Source organism: Harpia harpyja, chromosome 3 (genome assembly GCF_026419915.1).
Source record: "Harpia harpyja isolate bHarHar1 chromosome 3, bHarHar1 primary haplotype, whole genome shotgun sequence".
NCBI classification, from domain to species: domain Eukaryota; kingdom Metazoa; phylum Chordata; class Aves; order Accipitriformes; family Accipitridae; genus Harpia; species Harpia harpyja.
Window position 1 is genome coordinate 71,513,567 of NC_068942.1, and position 14,759 is coordinate 71,528,325.

Sequence of the window (14,759 nt, forward strand, 5' to 3'; positions counted from 1 at the left end):
CTGATCTTAAAAGAGGGAGAGGAATAAGCCCTGGGGTTATTTCCTGGAAAAAAATACTGGTAGAATTAAAGAGTTTTAAGCATGAGAAAGATACTAAGACAATGCATCAAGATTGTTTTAATCAAATTTGTTCTGCATAAATTTATTTGCTTTCCCTCCATGGCAGGAGTTTCTCCTCCCTGAGAGCAGAGCAGCTGCAGATGTTGGAACTCTTGACTTTAGTAAGGTTTTTGGCACCATCTCAAGTACCATTTGTGTAAATAAGCGAGGTAGGGAGTGTGGTTCCTGCCAGTGCCAAGCGCTGCCCCTGACAGTGGCAGCAGGGACAAGGCAGCAGAGCAGGAGGGTTGTCACTGCTGGCCATGGCTTGGCACAGGTCTGGGGAGCACCGTACATCTCTATGGGCATACAGACCTCGAGCTGGGGGTCTGCTCTTGTAAAGCTTCTGGGAGGCAGACAAAAAACTGGATGGAGATTCATGATCAGAGCAAAACTGCATGGGGTGTTGCGTGTGAGTCCACAGGAGTCTGGTCTAAGCCAGGTTTATTAAAGATTTGGATGTTGAAATGCAGAGGATGCTCACAAGAGATTCAGGGACTGCAAGTGTGGTGGCCACGGGTAGGGGACAGGATCTGATCTTGGAGTTATCTAGGAAAAAAAAAAAATCGACAGGATGCAATTCAACCAGAACAAGAACAGCATATGGCAATGACACAGAAGTAAACAACTGCACAAATACAGGGAGGAAATTGCCCGTTCAGTAATCACTCTGCAAAAACCCAAACACTCTGGAGTAATGACAGATTATGAACGGGTGGCATCAACATATTGCTGTGAAAAAGGAAGCCTCTAGCTGGGACTTGCAAAAAAGAGTGACACCTGGACAACACGGAAAGAAACTCCCCTGCTCCAGCTGTCATCGTTGGAGCTCGGCTACTGTACCGTGTCTGCTCTTGGCACTCCAGAGCCCAAAAGACAAGAGAGAGAATGACTGACAGTCCAGAAACGTGATGTCTGACTAAGCATTGAAGGAACCAACATAGCTTAATTTAGGAAAGACGACTGGGCTAGACAAGATGTTGGCCCTCAAACAGGTAAAAAAAATGCTTCTAGAAAGAAATGTAATAGGGGGAAAGGAGGGGAAGGCAAGGCAAGGCAAGGGCAAGGGCAAGGGCAAGGCAAGGCTGTCTTCAGGGAAGTTCAGCTCCGCTCTGGATTTGATACCAAGCCCTGGTCGCGTGATAGCAGCTCTTCCCCAATCACTCTCAGGAAACCACTCACTCAAGGCTTCCTCGTATGTTGTGAATTCACAAGGTTTGCCTGCAGCTCCGTGCTCCTCCAGGGCCCTGGTTTTTGAGCAGGCAATAGGGGAAACAGTGTCAGAGCTCTGCCCCTCGAGCCCCCATCTGCACCACAGGACATGGGCACTTGGGTCCTGCAGTCACTGTCACCTCTCCTCTCTCCCCACGACAAGTGTCTGATACACAGAGACATTTCCCACTGTTCCCGCACAGTAATCCTGGCCCGTGTGGCTATCAGACAGTCTTGGGGAAAACATCTTGGTCGTGACTAATTTTAATTATGATCTTGTAGCCTGAGCTCCACCTGCCTGGGCTTGTTTTGTTTAAGAAGGATCCAGGAAGGAGCTGCTGACAGGGCTGCTTATCAATGGACATGTGGGACATAGAGCAGGAAACTCATTACATCCCCACCGGCCAGGGACAGCCTCTATAAAGAAACCACCATAGGTTTGGGCTTCGACTTAGTGCACCCTGTTTCTCACAGCGTTTCTCCCCTTGCAGCGCAGACTCCTGCTATGGGACCCCCCCAGGACTGAAGCACCAGCGGCAAGTGCCGTGCACTGGGCACAGGGCTGAGCCGGGTCCAAGGGACAGCCAGGACAGCTGCAGCCCCAGGATGAGCAAATTCCACTGTGGCAGGGGAGTTTGGCCGCAGGGCAGGGCCAGGATGGGGACAGACCTGGCACAGGCTTTTGCCATGGCTCAGGCCCCAGGGAGAACAGATGAGCGAGCTGGTGGGGATTTTCTGGGAGACGTAAGGGTAAGCAGGACGGGAGAAGGAAGCACATCCGCGGTGGCCTCTCTGCCATGGCATAGAGCTGCTTTCGGCGCACTCAGCCTCACTCTGCATTACCCTGGCAGGAGAGATTGGGGGGAGCCTGCCAGCGAGGGACTCTGCAGCCCCCTGAGGACTGGGGGACCGGGAAGCCCACCCCAGGGCCCGCACTGGGTGTTTGGGCAGGACACAAGTATGTATCGGTTTTGCAGTGCTCCAAACAGCCTCTGCAAGTGAGTCCAGCTCCACCATCCTGTGTTTTTAAGCTGAAAGATGGTGGGACTGGGCTCAAGAATAGCACATACCAGTTAGCAAGGGGGCGAGAGTTGGCACCGGGCACGTGTTTGGAGGGAGAAACCCTCCACGCCTTACACCACCGACCGTGCCTGGTGTCCCCTGCACGCAGGTGACTGCCTGGGCCAGAGCGGGACGGTACGGCCCCCGCTTACCCCCAGCAGCGGGTAGGAAAGCGGCCGCAGGTCAGCGCGGCCCCCGGCGGCCCCCCGCGGTGACGGGCATCCCTCCCACGCCGCCCTCCTCGGGGCGCGGCCCTGCTGCCTCCCCGCAGCCGGGCTCCGGGGGGACCCGGCCCGCGCAGGGCCGCCCCCGCAGCACCGCCGGCCCCACGCGTGGGCAGTGCCCCGCCGCAGCGCGCGGCGCCGGGTGTTCCCGCAGGTTTTACCCCCATCTAGTGGCGGGTCCCAACTTCACACGGGCGCCTCACCAGCAAAGAAAGGGTAGCCCCGGACTGGGGCGGGGGGGGGGGGGGGGCGGCAGCTTGGCTTCAGGCTGGGGCAGTCTGTCCTCCTCGCTTTTGGGGGGACGAGGTGACTACACGCAGGGCTGTGTCTGGGGTCTGCCCTGAGAGCAACCCCTCTGCCAGGGGACCTGCTGGCACAGGGTTAAGGGGTAGAAACGGACCTTATTAACAGCTGAAATTAATTACAGGGGAGAGGAGGTTGCAGCACCCCCAGCCCAGGGTCGCACCTTGGCAGGGGGAGGTCTCCATCTTTGCAATTCCCTTCATGCTGCTGCTCCAGAGGAGACCCGGCAGAGCTCACCACCCATGTGTCCTGGCAGCCAGCCCGATGCTACATCCCAGGCACCTGGACAACCTGCAGAAGACGGTTCATCATGAAAGGGTCATGAAACATGGTTACAATAAGGCCCCTGAGGCCATCGCCTTGTAGGTTACTGGCTGAGTCGGCCCCGCTCCGCATCACTGACACACGCTCAGGGGGTACAAACTGTCAGGGAGGTCCGGAGATGTCCAGCTACCCCAGCAGCAATTGCCTCAGTCATCTCTGAAGACAGGCAGGTTGCAGCATGGAGGGGAAGGAAGAAGCTGCAGACAGCTGCTGCCGTCGTGGCTGTGTTCTGCCCGTTGCAGCGTGTGCTTTAGCCTCGCGCCCAGGCGCCATCACCGCTGCCTCGCCACAGCAGCACCCAGGGCAGGCAGCAGGCCTCAGCCTCCCCAGCTCCACTGACAGACCAGCTCCAAACCAGCCCCCAGCTGCCCCATCCAAACAGCTCTGCCTGGAGCCGCAGTGGGGAGACCCACGGGTGCGAGGAGCAGCTCAGACCTGGGGGGACGAGGGTGCCCTTGGTGGTCACAGCCCAGAGCTGCATGCACAGACAGGTGCTGCCACCCACACCAGGCCACTCTTGGTATGTTGTCACCCATCCGGCGAGGGTGAGGCCAGTGACGTATGTGGCAGGATTGCAAAATGCAGTCCTGTGCAATGCCAGAGCTTTCTCCATGCCCATCTTTACATAGGTGCTTCACACCAGGCAGAGCATAGCCATTAGCCTGTGCACAGAAGTACCCTCCCCCTTTTACAGAGCTTTTAATAAAGAGCTCGTGTTTAGCATCTACCCCAGCTCCTTCCTGGGCTGCAGCACCTCAGTGTGGGCTCATCCTTCCCCTTGGCAGACCCAGCTCTCCCTCCCAAGTTTGGTTCATGCTGGATGAGACCCCAGCAGATATAAGCAAAGTGGGCCATGGACCACGTGGCAGCATCAGCAGGAGCCAGAGCTAGTGTCTGGGAATGGAGATTCAGATCTTTCTCAGCACTGGGCAGTCTGGGGGGGAATAAAATGACATCATTCAGCATAGCACAAGCCTGTTCTGTTAGGCACAAAAGATCAGTGTGGAGAAGTTTGGAGGGTATAATCCAGTGAAGGAAAAAAAATCTGTGAACCAAGATTTGCTTTACGTTTTTTCCAAAACCCTGCAAGGATATATGATATAACAAACTGCTCCAGACAGTCTGCTCTTGCAAAAGTCCTTGCAAATACTTTGTCCCAGCCCTGAAACACAGGGGTTTTCCCAGCAGCTGTTTTAAACCCAGCTCATTTATTTTAACTGCTGGCTGACTGGCACCCCTTTCAGAACAGCCCATCTGGGCAATACGCAATGGCCCTGGCACAGGCTGTGTGAGCCAGGGCGGGCAGGACAGGCAGCACCGCAGCCCCATGCTCTCCGCGATGCTGCGGGCAGCAGCAAGCAAACTGCCAGCGAGGGAACGGCTCTGTCTGGTGTGGGCATGGGGGCAGTGGGCAAGGGGGCAGCTCAGGGAGGGCAGCTGGAAACAGGATGAAAACCGCAAGCTTTGGGATGGCAATAGGAGACAGGAGAGTTAGCAGGTGTGGAGCTGGCAGCTGGAGCTCGGAGAGAGTAACTGCCCTAGAGCCCCTGAGAAGGAAAGAGGAGAGGGACTGCAGGACTATTTATTTTGGCTGTTAATTTGCTATCACAGAAGTAGAGCCGACCCCTAGAGCCAACGTGATGGAGGTGGTGGGGAGGAACCCAGGGGTGAGGGCAGGAACCCGTCTTCTGGCGCCAATATGGCCTTAGGTCATATTAAGCCAGCTAAAACCTTATCCTAAAGCCCTTCCCTGCAGCAGGAACCCTGACTGCTGTGGAGAGGGAAGCAAGCAGTTCCTTGGGTCCTAGCTCTGCAGTACGGTCTCTCAACCACTCCTCTGTGCACTCACAAGCTCCAGCTGGTTTTATAAAGCACAGGACACATCCTGACAATTCTGTTCATCGCTTTCTTACACAATCTTCCCATGAAACTGCTGGTTATTTGGCTGGCAGAAATATCTACATGCTCTGTGCATCCTACTTTACACCAGAATTCCCAAATTTTTGTTTTCCTGCAAGTCTCACACCCCGGTAAGGGGTCACTCACAGCCCACACAACTGATATGCCACGCAGGCATATACCCCGTAATACCCCATAACAATAATGAAAATAATAAATATAAAAGAGCCACGGCCCTTTCCGTGTCCCAGTGCCACTAGATGGCACCAGGTGTGTACCCTTCACAGCCCAGGGTGTCGCCAGGGTCATGGGGAAACTGGGGGGACCCATCCCAGCCCTTGGTGCAGACGCCATTGCCTCCTCTTCCTTCCCACATGGACCATGAGGTGCTGGGGTAAAGACAGACATTTAAGCCTTAAAAATCAAACCCTCAGCGATGTGCTGGAGTGTTTCCTCATGGGGGAATTACCTGTGGTGGCTTTTATCATGCTGCTGATCCCACACATGCACCCATGCCCACCCCTGGGTCGGGCATCTCTCCCCAGATGGGTACTGGCAGAGTCCAAGGCTGGAGAGGAAAGCCTCAAAGGTGGGTGCAAGTTATTCCGGTTAATATTGGGATCAATGTACGAGTTTCCCAGCATTGACAGGCTCCTCTTGGGAGGGGGGAGAAAAGGGAATAAAACACAATTTACTACATCATTTTGCAATCAGCAAGTGGCTTGCCCTCTCTGAGGTCTCATGGTTTTAGGGATTGATTCTCCTCGTGCACATTTGCTATCCAGCAGAGCTCAGCATGTCCCAAACCCTCAGTATTACCTGTTTTTTCACCATCAAGCCTTCCATTCAGTCACACATCCTTAGCAAAGCCACTAAGTAAACCGAGGAAGCGCAGGTGGCACCTCAGCAAAAGTCAGGTCTTTCCTCAGACCTTGCAGCATAATTAAGGAGCATTTTCTTTTCCACTCTCTTCAGCGTCAAGTGCTGAAGGTGACCCTCGGAGACAGGAGCTCAAATGACGGGGTTGGCTGGCGAGGCTCTGCCACACGCAGCACTTCAAAGTGGCCAGCCAAACCCCAGCCCCAAGCAGTGTGGAGGACATGGGTGACAAATCGTTGCTCACCACACAACCCATTGGCCCAGTGCAGAGCCAGAGAGGTGATGGATGGTGAGCAGCTCCCAAAAAAGCCAGAGCATCAAACCAGCAGGAGCCATGTCACTCCTTGCTGCCCATGTCGCTGGGGCTGGCATGTCCGGGTGATGAGTGAGCATGGCAGTGGCATGACCCTGGTGCCAAGGGAATCCCTGTGAAACCTCGGGTGCAGAGGGAGTGGGACAGGGTCTTTGTGCAGGGAGCCTCTTGAGTGTTGAGCTCCGAGCGATGCTGTCCTGCTCACAGCGGTGGAGCCGCTGGACACGAGGGCAAATGAGAGATGCTCAGCACGGCCCTGTGGTGGCCCTGGCAGGCTGACAGAAAAGGTAGTGCTGCTCCTGCCCACATCCTGAGGCCATGAGATAATCCTGCAGAAGGATCCTGAGTGTGACCCTGCTTCCCAGCCCTCCGCAGAGTGCAGCACAAATCCCACCCAAGCGCTTTAACCCCAGCCTAGGGTGAAGGCTAGAAAGGAGGAGGCTGGGTCACTTGGCAAGGTCAGGGCACACAGCAAAAGGGGTTAAAATCCCCCCAAATAAGGGAAATCCCTCATCCCTTTCCCCACAGCCTCCCTTCCCCTCCCTGATCACCTCAGAGAGCCCCAGGGAGCGACCCAGCATCCCCCCTGCCGCCGCCTCCTCCCCTCCCGGGGAGCCACCAGGAGCCTCCCCACACACCATCTGTTCTCCCCAGGCGACTCACGGGTGGCCGAGGACATCCCTCCCACACCATCTGCCTCCACGCCAGGCAGCCTCTCCCCATCACCCCCCTATGCCCACCCCAGCCAATGTCCCTGGGCCCTCAGGCTCTGGAAAACCTCATGTGTGCCACCAGCCCTAAACCACATGGACAAACTCAAGTCTTTATTTGCCCTCTCCGTGACTGGCTGCTACACACAGGGTGCAGAAACTTGCTGCTAAGAAACCTCATCGAAAGCGGTGCTTCTCTGCACACACACAGAACAGAAGGTGCTGCCTGTCCCCTGCCCACCCAGCGAGGACAGGCACAGCGGCAGCCATGATGGCGCGGGGCTTGTCCTCAGCCAGCTCATCCGAAGGGTCGATGGTGGCAAGCCCGGCGTCCCCCACGGCTCCCAGACACTGCATGCAAGCAGAATATACCCTCGTCTGACTGCGAATGTCAAATGGCAGAGACGTACATAGACATCAACATGCACGTGGCAGGAGCCGTCTGCATGCTGTGGGATTATTTTTAGCCCAACCGTGATCGAAATGTCAGAGGGGTTTTTATTTATTTTCTCTGGAAGGCTTGTTGCTTGAAATCCCCATCGGCAGAGGCTGACTCTGACCCTGCTGTCGCAGTCGGGTCTGCCATCCTTTCCTGCCCTTGAAAAAAATGTGCAATTAGGCGGGAGGGGAGGGTGACTGGCCCAGCATGCCCAGCAGGGCTGGCACCCTTTGGCGGGCAGGCGTCCACCCAGCCCCACAGCCCGACCCGCGTCCACCCGGCCAGGCTGCAGCTCCGCCAGCTCTTCCAGCCTCCCCACATCCCGGGAAAAGTCTCACTGAAGCTGCAATGGACAGCTATAAAGTGCAAGGGACACAGGAGTTGGGCCTTTGAAGCAGACGTGCAGTCAGGAAGGGCAGGCAGGCCACGGGACGCTCTCACTGCCCGTTAACGATGTGAGGAGTGTATCGATGCCGAGGTCTCGTGGTGCCCCAAAAGCCCACAGAGGACTCCCTGCCGATGGAGCAGCCTGTTCTTTCCCGCTTCTCTGCCACTCACCCCACGCTCAGCGCTGTGCCAGGAGCAAAGCTCATGACAGTTATAAACCTGCCCCGGCGCCTGTCAAGCTCACAGGACCCCATCCACAGACAAGCTGCCTCTGAGCCAAGACACCCGCGTCCCTGGGGTGACGGCACGGCACTGCAGAGGGTGGCAGCACCCACCTGAGTCTGCGCTTTCCCAGGGCCTGACACATCCCCCGCCTCGCACATTGATGGGTTATGCACAAATTTGCCCCTTTTCTTGTTAGGGAAGCAGATTTGAGGGGGAATGGCTGCTCAGAAAAGCACTGGCACGTCTGAGGTAGCAGAGCTTTTTTGCTTGTTTACACGGCCAGAGAGGAGCGGTAATGGCCTATATTAACACAATAGCAAAGGAGGGCCTTGAACCAAATCCAGCTTGGAGGTTGTGACCAGTCCATAGATAACTGGGAAGAAAAGTCAGTGTTTTCCCGGCGGAACTGCCTATTTACATCTGAAAACAGCACAGACCTTGCCTGGAGGCTGGGACAAACAACTCCTTTCACTGCCTGCTTCCCATGAGGCTTTCCCTCCCTCTCCAAGAGGAAATTTCCAGTAACTGAGGTATAAAAATGAATGCAAGACTCTGCTCCAGAGTCAGCTGTAAAAATCACATGGGAAGAGCTTCCCATTCCACAGCTGGCAGCATGGCAGGTTGCCCCCAAAGCAGGTCACAGTCTTCTTGTGTGGGGAGCGAGGGAAGAGGCAGCTCTGTCTGCACCCCTCCTGGTGCAGGTCAGGCTTCGGGGGGTTGATCCAGGTGCCCAAACCCGCAGGCACCGCTAGCACCATGGGCTAGGCAGGATTCCCTAATGGAGGGTCCTGGGTCTCTGGGGAAGTTTGCGATGCCATGTCATCTGCTAGGACACCATGTGGTGCAGCAGTCCCTGGTTTCATGTGAGATTGCATGAAACGAGGGATGGAAACAGAAATTTGGTGAGGGGGAACCTTCCTCCTCCTCCACACACCACCATGCCACATCCTGGGAATAACCAGCAGGACTCAGTTAAGCGGCAATCTCTAGCAAATTTTGAAGGAATGTCTTTCTGCCATATCCCATTCATCTTCCGCCTGGACTTTGCGTAGAAGATTAGGATTGGGGCCACGCGGTTTTCCTGCAAAAGTGCGTGAATTGTATCTTCCACAGCTGTCAGGCGGGAATTGTATCTTCCATAGCTGTCAGGCTTTGTGCACCCGGCTGCACGGGTCCCTGAGGCTTTCAAGGAGCTGTGATTGCAGATGCTGCCACATGGGAGCGAGACCTCATGTTTCTCGCAGCAGGCCTGAGGGAAAGCAAGATAAAAGCTGGGTAATTAAATAGCACTTGTCAGAACACAGGCAAGAGTCAAACAGCAAAAACATCCCTCCTGTGCACAGACTCTTGCATGAAGCTGTATCAACATTTACCTGCTGAAAATCTCTAGTTCCCGGGCTACTCTGGCTAACAATCCATGGGCCCACAGCCATGGGCAGCATCCCCGCTGGTCCCTGCCCACTCTAGCCAAACCTGCTCACTCCTCTTCTGGGAGGTGTCATGGTTTAACCCCAGCCGGTAACTAAGCACCACGCAGCTGCTCACTCAATCCCCCCCAGCCAGTGGGATGGGGGAAAGAATTGGGGAAAAAAAAGGTAAAACTCATGGGTTGAGATAAAAACAGTTTAATGGAACAGAAAGGAAGAAACTAATAATGATAATAATAATAATAAAATGACAATACTAATAAAAGGGTTGGAATATACAAAATAAGTGATGCACAATGCAGTTGCTCACCACTTGTTGACCGATGCCCAGTTAGTTCCTGAGCAGTGATCTCCCCAGGCCAACTCCCCCTGGTTTATATACTGGGCATGACAGTGCATGGTATGGAATACCCCTTTGGCCGGTTTGGGTCAGCTGTCCTGGCTGTGTCCCCTCCCAACTTCTTGTGCCCCTCCAGCCTTCTTGCTGGCTGGCATGAGAAGCTGAAAAATCCTTGACGTAGTATAAATACTACTTAGCAACAACTGAAAACATCAGTGTGTTATCAACATTCTTCTCATACTGAACCCAAAACATAACATTATACCAGCTACTAGGAATAAAATTAACTCTATCCCAGCCAAAAGCAGGATAGGAGGTCATTTCATGCTAACATGAAATAATCAAAGATAACACTTTTCCAGAGTGCTCCCACCTCTGCATACAGAAGGGACAAACATGCAAAACTATTTTGTTCCTGGCTGGGAGAAAGCAGATCATTCCCAATGTACCTGCAGGTCACACCCCCAAGAGTGGCAGCAAAATTGCAGGGCTGGGATGGAAGGAGGAAGGTGACCTTCCTTTAAGCACATGCCATAACTGATTTCACCATTACTGCTACCCCTGAGCTCGGGTGAGGCTACCAACCTGTGCTACACACGTGCTTCCACCGTACTGCAGACTCAGCCAGGTCTTCTGGGATTTGGGAGCCCATTTACCCAGGGGATTGCAGCAAATAGGAGATTAAGTGACTTACAGTGTTTTAAAAACATGTTCCTGAATATCTTTTCTAAGGCAAAGGTGATGCCATGGGTAATTTCTTTAAAGGAGAGTATAAAAGTGGGTGGCTGATAGCCAGTTCATTATATCAGTATATCAGTTCTCATTAGGAAGGAAAAGCTTGTGTGCTTATTAATTGTTTCTCTAATTGCTTTCTCTCCCTGCTACCAGGGTAGCCCGCTGTCTGCTTGTGCCTGGAGGCCCAGGTCAGAGCCCTGCATAACTCATCCCTGATCTGCTAACATGGGGAACTATAAATAAATGGTGACACTGGAGAGCGGAGGAGGAGGTAGAAGGGGACTGTGCTTCTCAACCTGAGATACTCAGGCTAGTCAGCTTATACAATAGAACGTGACTGGTGGTAACCTGTAAATATTAACCGAGGGGGACTATTTCTGATAGCCAAGGGCTCTGGCCTGGCAAAGATAAAACAAAATTCTCTGACTCTGATCTGGAGCTGGACAAATTTGGACCTGAAAGAAGTTGCAGATTACTTAAATTGAAGCAAACAGCTGCACATTCTCCACTAAGAAGTATTTTGAAACCATGAGGACCTGCTTAGTTTCAAGATCTGCTGCAGCTTACCCCCCCCCCCAAAAAAAAAATCCCCAATCTGTGACTGCGAAGGAATCCCTTGGGAAACTGAAAGGAGATTGCAGGTGCTCCAAATGGGCCCTGGCAATTCACGCCAGGGGATTTAAGACCTTACAGTGACAGTCATCCATCTGACTTTTACCCCTCCTCCCTTCTGCCACCGTCTGCTGCTGCCAGCAAGGAGAGGGCACGCTCTCCCTTGGTGCTCGCAACACGGCACGGTCACCTGAACAGGACCGAGCCCAGTTTAATTAATACAGCTCTCATGGAGGGAGCAGCAGTGGGGCTCAACATATCCCTCCCCTCAGCGCCAGGGAAGCAGGAGGACCACAGAGGAGAAAATCCCTCAGCATGCCCTGCCAGGAGACAGCAGCGCTTGCCTGGGAGACCCTGTCCATGCACACATGGTAAGAGCTAGGAGGGAGGGGATGCTGCGGGGAGACCTTGCTGCAGGGACACACAGATAGGAGCGAAGGATGGGGAGGAAAAGCCCTGTCTTCTCCTTTGTCCTTTCTGTAATCTGAATCACACATCTAAGCATTTGGCACCCTGCACTGCCTACAACACAATGCTTCATGATGTGGAAATTTGCAAGCGGAGAGAGGGAAAGAACCAGCATATACAGCAACGAGGACCTCAGGGAGGTGATGCTACAGCCATAGTCGTTCCACCTCCCTGTAAGCAGGAATGCCTATGCCTGTGCAGGTACACATGTTATACACAAGCACGCTCACACACACCCCTACCTTTGCTAACAGCAGAAGCATCCACAGAGTCCATATTTTCTAGGATTTACTTCTATATCTGCAAAAAGCAAGTCTGGTTCTGTTTCTGATTCCCTGCAATTATCGTGAAATGCCTTCAAGAGAGCAGCTCTGTCTTCTCGGCTGAGCGAGTCTTTGATGTCCAGCACTGCACTCAGATGTTCCTTCCTTTCCAAAAGGATAAGAGGGCAGGTCAGTGAACGAGTCAAGGAAAAAAGATTGCTTCCTATCACTCAGTTTTGCTGGAACAGACCAAAGATCGGAAGCTGCTGAGCTGCTTTTTGACACCCTTTGGCCACCTAACAAGGAGGCAGCTGTGTCACAAGAGCTGTGTGGGATATGGCTGAGCTCATGGGTCCCAGGCCCAGTGCACACAGCATCCCTGTGAAACTTTGGAAATCTTCACCTCAGGTTTCTCCAAGAAAAAGATCTGTATCTGCCATAATAGGTTTCGGGTAACACTGCATTTGACCATTTGGAAGCATTTTTGATATCTTTTCTCCCCTCAGATGGAGCTACTTATTGTTCATCTAGAAGGCTATAGGATTTTTGTTCTACATAGCATTGCTTTGCTGAGCGGGGCCATGCTATATTAGTCTGATTAACAAACAGGGCGAAGGTATCCAAGCCAAACAGTTTTAAACATACGGGAATCTGCTGAAATCAAGAACAGTGCATCTGCTCACACCAGGATGACCTCCTCTGAGATCTGGATCAAAAGAATATTATTCTGAGTACTTCCTATGCCCACTTCTTATACTATATATATCCCTATACATAAATATATAGTTATATATATGTATTACTATTTATATGTGTGTGTATAAATATAGTAAGAGAATAAGAATTGCTATGCTGTATCAGATAAGCAGCTTTTTAGCTCAATAGCATCTTCAAAAGTAGTAAATGCTTAAGAAAAGAATATAGAAACCAGATGAAGCATAACATGATCTCTCTTTGTCTTTCTGTTTTTTTGCTTCTGGCAGTCTGCAGTTTAGGGACTTCCTTCGCTGGGGGTTATATCATGACTGTCATGTTGAATAGGAACTGAAATAATTGTCTACCACAAATTGTCTGCTCCCCATTTGAAGCTATTCACACTTTTGGCCTTCACAGCATCCTGTGACAGAGTGCTCTAAACTGTAATCATGCTAACTTGGAAAAATACAGTCAGTAGCATAAGACATCAGAACAAAAGATAGATGTAGTAAACCACAGACTTTGGAACAAACGCAGTTAGCTAACATCTCACCTTCCTAATAAAAGTTGGGTTTCATTTTTGTTAACAGCTTCCTGTGAGGAATGGAAGTGTATATTCTTGCTGAACACACCTAGGATTTTGTGGAAATAGTTATACCTAGAAAAGGATCGGTGAAGCGTTAAATCCAAAAGCTAAGTGCTTGGAAGTTATGAAACACCTGAGTTTAGGATGTTCTTGAAACCTACATTTGGCATACATGTGCCTGTAAATTGTCTATTCGGGTAGTATTTTTCCACAGCATTCCTGCTTTGTTGACAGCCATTTCATCCATCCTTCACCTTTACAGAAGGACATCTCAACTCCACTGGTTAATGTCTGGCAAAGTCATAAACCATGTTAATCAGCATCTGCAAATAGGCAGCACCAAGTGCATTCAGAGGTAAGCATTGTGCCTGGCTCAGCACACTGCAAAAGGTATTGCAGGACTAATATTGCTGTAGGTCTTCTGGTGGCAAGTAATCATGTAAGAAACTACAGAAGTCAAACCAATAAAAGACCTTACCTTAGATCAGGAAATTCTTTGAGAATGGGCAGAAGGGCTATTTTCATCCCCTCAGCATCAGAAGTTTGAATAAGTTCTAAAATTGCTTTTATAGGATCCTTGAGGGGACCAGCTGCAGGACTCTGGGGAGAGAAGCAAAGGTGTGTTCACGATAAGGGAAGCAGCATACAACATTAAAGAGCTGGACTCGTATCAGACTGGGGATCTCACTGTATGGGTTAGGAGCTTTGCAGGACTGTCTGTGCATGTATAGAAGCCTGTTTTCCCTCCAGGGTAGGAGAAAAGAAACTGGGGTGTAGCCATAGACTGTTTCCAGGGCAGCTGGGCAACTACCTTCAGCAGCGCAGAATCCACTCCTGCATTTCCTTTGGCAAAGTGGGCAAAGGTACCTCATTTTTCCCTACATCGCCTGTCCTCTCAAGGCCATTTTGCCCTTTGGGAAGTGGTTTGCTTCCAGAGGTAAGCACAGCCCTGTACCTATGTGAAAACAAGCTCTGTTGGCCAGACATGATGGCATTTCTGCTGCCCTTGAGCAAGCCCAGGGACAGAAAACTGACCTTGGGGAAAGGGTGAGGGGACACCATCCCTGGAAGTGTCCAAGGCCAGGTTGGATGGGGCTTTGAGCAACCTGGTCTAGTGGAAGGTGTCCCTGCCCATGGCAGGGGGGTTGGAACGAGATGATCTTTAAGGTCCCTTTCAACCCAAACCATTCTATGATTCTATGAGTCTATGACACAGTTCCTCTAACAGAAAAACAAAAAAAATGGGAAGCAGGGCTGGACACTGTAAAGGATATGACATGGCTGGTACATGCTGCATATGGTCAGCTCCCTCTAAACTGGAGGACACAGAAGAAGAAAGCCTCATCAAGAAACACACAGGATTTTTAGCAAAGCCTGAGGAAGCAGAATGCAGATGAACTGCCAAGAGAGAGCTTCAGGCCTTGTTCACATTTTTCATCGGTGCAGTAATGCGATTAAATTGCTTCCCTGAATTATTGATGCCATCACGTCAACAGAGACTCTGTGACAAAGCAAACCTGGAGAACAGGCTGCCAAACTGGGGCAGGAGAAGCCCA

At 52.0% G+C, this 14,759-nt stretch overlaps 1 protein-coding gene and 1 long non-coding RNA gene across 4 annotated transcripts in view; both read right to left on the bottom strand.

Moving 5' to 3' along the window:
• Positions 1 to 167: 167 nt before the first annotated feature.
• LOC128140246 (uncharacterized) lies at positions 168 to 6,138 on the bottom strand. The gene is made up of 3 exons (XR_008234665.1): positions 5,943 to 6,138; positions 2,998 to 3,191; positions 168 to 648 (listed from the first exon to the last, which is right to left on the bottom strand). It is a non-coding gene; the product is annotated as an uncharacterized LOC128140246 (long non-coding RNA).
• A 984-nt stretch (positions 6,139 to 7,122) lies between these two features.
• The window catches only part of LOC128139996 (exocyst complex component 3-like protein 2), a 44,281-nt gene continuing 36,644 nt past the window's right edge, over positions 7,123 to 14,759 (bottom strand). For all 3 annotated transcript variants that reach the window (XM_052783263.1, XM_052783262.1, XM_052783261.1), the window contains 3 exons: positions 13,682 to 13,803; positions 11,901 to 12,086; positions 7,123 to 9,325 (listed from right to left, as the gene is read on the bottom strand). In XM_052783263.1, the coding sequence (XP_052639223.1) occupies positions 11,906 to 12,086; positions 13,682 to 13,803 (303 nt within the window). In that variant the 3' untranslated portion in view covers positions 7,123 to 9,325; positions 11,901 to 11,905. The remainder of the gene's footprint in view (positions 9,326 to 11,900; positions 12,087 to 13,681; positions 13,804 to 14,759) is intronic.